The sequence below is a fragment of the Montipora foliosa genome, chromosome 10 (genome assembly GCF_036669935.1).
Source record: "Montipora foliosa isolate CH-2021 chromosome 10, ASM3666993v2, whole genome shotgun sequence".
Taxonomy (NCBI): Eukaryota; Metazoa; Cnidaria; class Anthozoa; order Scleractinia; family Acroporidae; genus Montipora; species Montipora foliosa.
The window spans coordinates 23,774,926-23,783,296 of NC_090878.1; the positions used below are offsets into that span (position 1 = coordinate 23,774,926).

The 8,371-nt window shown below is 39.1% G+C and overlaps 1 protein-coding gene across 1 annotated transcript in view; it reads left to right on the plus strand.

Annotated features, from left to right (window-relative positions):
* Positions 1-8,371, plus strand: part of LOC137972953 (cubilin-like) — a 156,655-nt gene that overhangs the window by 19,691 nt on the left and 128,593 nt on the right. The window contains exons 13-18 of the mRNA XM_068819640.1: positions 393-565; positions 2,651-2,695; positions 2,987-3,134; positions 3,729-3,901; positions 5,246-5,290; positions 7,365-7,521. Of these exons, the coding sequence (XP_068675741.1) occupies positions 393-565; positions 2,651-2,695; positions 2,987-3,134; positions 3,729-3,901; positions 5,246-5,290; positions 7,365-7,521 (741 nt within the window). The remainder of the gene's footprint in view (positions 1-392; positions 566-2,650; positions 2,696-2,986; positions 3,135-3,728; positions 3,902-5,245; positions 5,291-7,364; positions 7,522-8,371) is intronic.

An 8,371-nucleotide genomic window follows, 5' to 3' on the forward strand; every position in this document is an offset into this window, starting at 1 on the left:
ACATAAAATGCCTCCTTCGATTATCACATGCCAGGCAAAATTACTCATACTGATTGGTTGACAAAGATTATCATTCTTTTTATCATGCGGAAACTCTTGGTAATCCATTTCGCATGGCTACTTGATCATGATCGATTAACAGTAGCTGAGCAATAATTTCATGAATGTCACAAACAAGTAATCGCATGTTCCTTAGATGGCAACTTAAAGATGTTTTTTTTTCGTCTTCGTTCTTTCCGTAGCAATTTACGCACAGAATTAATCCTTTGTGCAAAAGGGTTCATGCGATTATATATTTATTTTACAATGCATTTTACATCTTATCTTATCTAATCTTGTTAGTTGAACCTATTAAAACCACAAAACTGAAAATAAAAAGTTTCTTGTTTCAGATGTGATTATCTGAGCATCAGAACCGACAATGGTGGCTTCAATCGCACATATTGCGGCATTCGTACTGGACAAAGTGTCATTGTCACTGGTCGCTATGCCAAACTAACTTTTCATTCAGATTCGAGTGTCCAAAAAACAGGATTCCGGTTACTAGCCTTTCCTGTTTACGGCGGTAAGTCATAGTTAATAGACGGGAATGGTTATGACACCCGACAACTTTCTTTGTTGTAGGTTTTTGTTCTCTTTTTTGGCTTCGACCCTTCACAAAACACAATAGTTGTTTAGTCCGTACTGAGCAACTAACCAATAGAAACGTGTGTTAACGTAATTCATGCATAGTGTATGAGCGCAAAACAAAAGATTGTGCACGGTCGTGGACTTTCCAACCTAAATATTGGCATCTTTATTTGCTTCTTTAATGTTTGCCGAGCTTCCAAACCAGTCTTCACAAGATTGTCACGATTAAGAAAAAAACGATCAAGTCGATTTGAAATAACCGTCCTAATGCCCCTCTGTCTCATTCGTGACTTCGCCCATACAAGTGCTTGACATCCTCTCGTTCGAAGCAAACAGAAATCCTTTAAAACCGAAACCAGTTGGAAAGGCACAGGAGCTGGCGAAAAACGCCGCAATGATAACCATTCATTTCTTGAATATGTAATTAGCTGTGGAGACCGAGACGAATGATGATGATATAATCCAACCGACCTTCACACAATTCTTTGGTTAGATTGTCAAATCCACGAAAACAGGTTTAGAGGGAAGAACTAAACAGATAGTCCGATGCTTGGCCTGTTTTGAGCATGGCTGGAACACTTCAAGACTACTGAGCTCTCGTCTTGTTTTTACCACGTGAGATCCAACCAGGCTAAATTTAAGTCCAAAAATTGCCAGGAAGAAATCCATCGGAGAAACATACATGGATATTTTCGACGCAGAAGTGGTTAAAACCAGACTGAGTCCATCCATAGGGCGAGAAAACATCAGAGGAGGCTAGAATTATAAAATAAAGCGCGAGAACGCGAATGGCACCGGTATAGCCATCTTGGCGAGCATACATTAAATTTTAAAAAACAATCATTTTCCTCGGGCTTTCTGTATATAAAATGATTATAACCAACTCGGCGCTACGCGCCTCGTTGGTTATATATCACTTCGTATCCAGCGCGCCCTCGTAGAATAATTGTTAAATATGAACAATCTCAACAAACCAGGTAAAGGAATATTGTTATTTTGCTGATCTACGACAGTTCATCATCATTTTATCGTTTTTAAGCAACCAACGATCTCAATTAGCATACGTCTCGCAATTTTACGAAAAGAGAAACTTGCACCAGATTGCCATCATTAGAAGTAGTTTGAAAACACATTTTAACCAATCTCTCTCTCCAAACGTTACGGAAGTACGAGTCTCAGAGGTCTACGCTAACTTGACCTTCCATTTTTTTTCCGAGATGTCACATGTTGGATGACGTTGAATCGATAATTTTCGTTCTACGATGTTGACTGATTCGAAACAAATATCGGCTAACGATCGGAAGATTATGCTTCGCTTTTTCGAACTAAAAACGCCACTCTAGAGTGAAATAAACTATTTACCCGAACTTGAAAACCTTTTTATCGCTATAAACAATAACTATTTAATGTCTCCTAATGTTCAACGCCTTGAAGCCGAAGCCTAAACCAACGATCATCCAACTCACTATTTAAAAATGGCGCATTTTAACCCCCGTGAAAGCGGACGCAACATTGTTGGCCAACATTGTTAGGTGTTACATGTGCGTCCGTTTCCAATCGTTCTTGAATGTTGTTGCGTGTGGTTGGGAGTTGTTGCCCGAAGTTATAAACTGGTCAAACTTTTAAGTCAAAAACTCCCACTTCTTTTGTTTGGAGATCGCCGAAGCGTAGTGCAACAATGTTCGATCTGTTTGCACAGCTTTTCCAACATTTTTGGGGCCACATATGCGCATTACATATGGTCTCCATGGAGATGGCAACGCATTAAGATGTTGAAAACAAGATAGCAGCTGAATTTTGTAAGTTTACAAAGTCTTATGGGTCGTATCCTTCCCATAATACACTGCACGTCCTTACGTTGTTAGCAGTTGTAGCGTCCGTTTGCACACAACTGCTAACATCATCCAACTTCCGCAAAACAACCAACTCTAAACAATGCTGGAGTTTTTGCGTCTGTTTGCACAGGGCTTTACAGTCCAGTTATCATTTAGTTACTTGAATGTTCTTTTTTTCAAAACAGTGTCGTCAACATATCGGCCAACGCCCACCACTCAGAGTCCAACAGGTAATAATGTTTTAAATGGAATCTTCCCTTTAATAATATCAATCGATAAATTTTAATTTATAGCCTGCAATAGCAGCGGGTTTTTTCAGAGAGAAACGACCACTGGAATTACGTCTGCGTGCGCAGGCTATTTGACTCACTGCTGACAGAATTTGAAAGACTCAAATGACAGCCAAGTTTGAAAACTGTTTCACGGTTTGTTTGTTTATTTTCCTGTTTGCGTGTTATCCTGCTTAATTTAATAATGCCTAATACCACGACTTCTGTCTTCCATCTACTCTTTCTATTAAGCTTGTAGACGAATTATCAACAATACGCTGGAAAGTCCTGGATATCCCAACAACTACCCAAGTTACACGTCCTGCGCGGCTACCTATTATATTCCTTTTGGTGCAGCTGTGAACATTACATTTGAACACTTCGACCTGGCGAGTCGCAGGTAATCACTTAGATCTCGCGCTGCGTACGCTTTTTTCTCAAACAATCGGCCAAAGGGTGCAAAATACATAAATAAATGAAAAACTGCAAACGAAGTATTGTTGATTTCCAGTTAACATTTGTACGAATGTAAAAAAATCTGTAAGAAATTCTAATAAATCAAGAGATATTTCTATTCCTTGGCATATTTTTCTTCCAGGTAATTTTCCGTCCTTTTTCGGACAGAATATGAGTTTGTAAGAGACATTTAAAGAGCATTAAGTGTAATCTAAATAAGTTTCTTTAAGTTACACGGACAGGGGCATTGACTTGGAATGCACTTGTACTGCCGGATAACCTGGAAAAGCTGCCGTGTGGGAATTATTGCTGGAAGAAAGTCACAATTTCTTGGTTGGCATCAAGGACACCTGTTTCAGGAAATTTATATGTATTAGAGTATACTTTAAACTTGGAATATAGCAATTTACACATGGAATTAATCCTTTGTGCAAAAGGGTTCTTGTGATCACATACTTATTTCTCACGGCATTTTCCGTCTTATCTGATCTAAACTATTAAAGACGGAAAACTGAAAATAAAAGGTTTCTTGTTTCAGTAATGATTATCTGAGGATATGGAACAACAATTATGGCTTCTATCGCACATATAGAGGCTATCGTACTGGACAAAGTGTCATTGTCACTGGTCGCTATGTCACTCTGTCTTTTCAATCATACTGCTGCTTCCAGGGAAGAGGATTCCGGTTACTATTCATTCCTGTTTACGGTGGTAAGTACAGCAAGGAAAAATGGAACCAAATTATCTCATGAAGTAGTTGTTGCTGAAATGAATGACGAAAAATGGTGGAGTTGTATTATATAGATATACATGGACAATTTCAATAACGGAGGTAAAGGAATAGCGTTGTTTTGCTAATGTACGACAGTTCATCATCATTTTATTGTTTTGAAGCAGCAAAAGAGCTCAATCAGCATAGGTCTTGCAATTTTACAAAAAGAGAATTTTACGCCAGATCATTAGAAGTAGTTTGAACACATATTTTAACAGATGCCTGTCTCCAAACGTTACCAAAGTACGAGTCTTATGTCAGGGGCCTACACTAAATTCAGCTTCCATTTTTGGCCGAGATGTCACAAGTTCGATGACGCTGAATCAACAATTTTCGTTCTACAATAATGTTGACTATCTCGAAATAAATATCGGCCAAATTTTTCGGACTAAAAACGGAAAACTCCGGAGTGAAATTATTTGTTTAGCCCAACTTGAAATCCTTTTGATCTAAGCCGGCTTTTTTGCTTTCTTGTCCATTGGGCCCTATCATCAAGGAAGTGTTAAGAAGAGAGATGGAAGCTAGAATTGCACCACTAAAGCTAAATTGGCTAAAGATTTGCATTCATTGTATAACATAATAGATAGAAAGGGTTTAATTATCTTATATCAAAATAATATACTCGGATCAATGTTTCAGTGTCTCTACACAATAACTATAATGATGTTTAATATCTCCTCATGTTACAACGCCTTAAAGGCGAAGCCTAGACCAAGATCTTCTAAATCACTATTAAATTAATTGAGAAATGGCGCATTTTAAGCCCGTCAAAACGGACGCAACATTGTTGGATGTTACATGTTGCGTCCGTTTGCACGCCTTGTTGCATGTTGTTGCGTGTGGCAAGGAGTTGTTACAAAAATTATAAACTGATCAAACTTGTGGGTCAAAAACTCCCAACATTCCTCTTGTTAAGTGATCTCCAAAGCGTAGCCCACCAATATTGGATCCGTTCGCACAGCTCTTCCAACATTGTTGGGGCCACCGACGCGCATTACATTGGGTCTCCATGGAGATAGCAACGCATTGACATGTTAAAAAACAAGATGGCAGGTGATATTTTTAAATTTACAAAGTCTTATGGGTCGTAACCTTCCCATAATACACTGCACGCCCTGACATTGTTAGCAATTGTAGCGTCCGTTGGAACACCACTGCTAACATCATCCAGCATCCGCAAAACAACCAACTCTCAACAATAGTGAAGTTGTTGCGGCTGTTTGCACAGGGCTTTAGGGTCCAGTTACCATTTAGTGACTTGAATGTCTGTTTTTTCAAAACAGTGTTGACAACAAATCGGCCAACGCCCACCACTCAGAGTCTAACAGGTAATAATGTTTTAAATGGAATCTTCCCTTTAATAATATCAATCGATAAATTCCAATTTATAGCCTGCGATAGCAGCGGGTTTTTTCGGAGAGAAACGTCTACCGGAATTACGTCTGCGTGCGCAGGCTATTTGACTCACTGCTGAGAGAATTTGAAAGACTCAAATGAAAGGCAAGTTTGAAAACTGTTTGACGGTTTGTTTCTTTATTTTCCAACACTAATTCAAGCCTTTTGGCAATTAATCGTTTTGTTACAGGTTTTTCCGTAATATCTTTATACCGTGGATACCAAAAACAAAGCAAACTGCCAATCCACTCTTGAGTTTTCAAGCTAGCAACCGTGCACTTTCGATATTCAGTACTTTATTCTTGGCTGACTGATAAGAAAACGATAGCCTGCTGCTAATGAAGCAGAAAATGTAAACAAAGATTGACCTGTACTTGGACTTGTCTCTGGTGATAATGATAATGATGACGACGACCATGATGATGACGATTATGATGATGATGACGACGATGATAAAGATGACGATTGTGATGATAATGTTGTCGATTATGACGAGGATGTGATCATTGTTATGATGATGACGGATGATGATGATGACGATGATGTTGATAACGACCATGACGCACATTCTAAAGTCATTAAGTGTCATTATTTCAAACTCTCTTTAAAAGCTCACCTTCAACCGACAGGCATTGCGTGCCGTGGAACAATTTTCATATATGAAAATCCCGCCAAAGCTGAAATTCATCCAATCACATCGCTACGATAAGCAATGCGAATTTCCATAACAAAAACCTGGAAGCCTGTCGGTTGAAGGAGGGAGGGCCTTTAAAGTGCACCTAACCCCAAAATATAATTGTAGCTTGAATAAATCTCCATACTGTGTGAAGTTAATTGGTGAAAGAATTTTTTGATTTTGGTGAATTCTCGATTTTCTACGTCTAGTAGAAGTTGAGAAACATTTGGTTCAAGTCCGCGACCTGGGGCGAGTCGAGCTGTGACGTAGAAAGGAGAACCGCGTGAGAGTGCTTCCCGGTGTTGTGTACTATTTTCACAGCATTCTTCTGTTAGCTTTTGGAATTCTTCTTTTTTTAACAGCACTGAATAAAAAACACACTCCAAAGTCGTCTGTCCTAAGCCATCTCTTGGAAATGTCGAGGTTTTGTTCATCGTCCAGATCAGCTGAACGAACAAAATCTTCACGCTTTAAATGTTCGGAACATAGCACTGAAGATTGCGATGGTTGCCATTTCGCTCGCTTCAGTCGAACAAAATCGACCCATTTCTTCCCTCTTTTCTTAGCTTCTGTACGATCGTCGTTCTAGAATGGCAACTTATGAAGAGAAATACCTTCTTTTAAATTTCTCACGTTGCTGCAACCAGCAGCAATACATCTCTTTGGCATTTTCTGGACAACAACAGTGGACCATATGCGAACTATGTGAACTATGTCAACACACTCGTTCTCCTTTCTACGTCGTAGCAACTACTAGCCCCAATCCTCCCGTTACTCGGACTTGAACCAAGATGGCTGCCATTTAGGTGCGATTTTTCAAACTTTAAGGGGCCGTAAAAGATACTAGATTTGAGCAAATCTAATACTTTTTTCACCAATATACTATAACAAATGTGGTAAATCATTTACTCCAACTAAAATTTGGGGGGTTAGGTGCACTTTAACTTACAGCAAACTCAACAATGCCTCCCTGGACAAACTCACCAACATATCGTCCAGTGCCCACGACTTGTCTTTCATCAGCTAAGAGACTCTAGAACTTCAAAATATTTCCCCTGGTTTGTTTCAGATTGTTTCTTTAGTGTCTGTCCTCTACAATGGGTGTGAGCCATCACACTTGTTTTGCTTGCATTGAACTTTAATCTATCGCGTATACTGTCATAATGAATATCTCAACGATAGAGGTTCTCCAAACCTTGGAAAATTTTTAGCGGCAAAGATGCCCTTTTCTCCCAGGGCTAAAGTTTCGATGGCTCTTTACATGTTATCATACTTGATTTAATCATAGCTTTTTCCACAACTTCTGTTTTTCATTTACTCTTCCTATCAAGCTTGTAGAAAAGTTGTCAACAATACGCTGGAAAGTCCTGGATATCCCAACATGTACCCAAGAAACACGAACTGTGTGGCTAATGTTTCCATTCCTCTTGGTGCGGCTTTGAACATTACATTTGAGCACTTCGACCTGGAGAATTGTTACGGATGCGGGTAATTGCTTTAATTTGCATGTTTCCGATTACCGATTACGGTTCAAAAGCAATTTCGCTGTTTTGCAGTGGGAAAAAAAAGATCTCGTGCTATGTCAGTTTATTTTCTCAACCAATCGGTCAAAGGCTAAGATTTAAAAAAAAATGCAAACGAAGAATTGTTGATTCCCAGTTAAGATATGTGCGAATTTATAATAATCTGTGGGAAGTTCAAGATACCTTTGTATTCCGGTCCTTGGCATATTTTTCTTTGTATCAAAGAAGAATAAAGTAATTTTCCGTCCTTTGCCGGACAGAGTAGAAGTATTCAAGAGACATGTAAACAGCAGCTGCTCTGAATCGTATTTTAAACTATCTGCTCTATGTTGCATAGACGGGGACATCGACTTGGAATGCACTCGTACAGCCGTAGGCCTTACTTGATTACTTAATTCCGGAAGAAAATCACAATTTCATAGTTTGCATCGAGGACAACTATCTCAGTAAATTTATATGTAGTAGAGTATACTTTTAACTTGGAATCTTTTTAACATACTTTGGTCCATCCGTCCATCCACTGATCCGCTCTTCCATCCTTCGGTGAATCGTCTCTCTATCCACCCATTTACCATCCGTATATCCCTCTTTAGTATATACTAAAACGGTGGATAGCATTGAAGGCCAGCACTGATTTTCTACTCAACTCCGAATATCCATTTCTATTCTCCTCCGAGCAACTTGCGCGGGATTTGCGCGCGAAAACATTGTAATCGTTGCAGAGTAAATGAGTTAAAATCATCTTTTTGTGGTATATTATCGTACGGTTATGTATATCTTCTTTAGCAGTCCGTCGATATCGACGATGACACGGA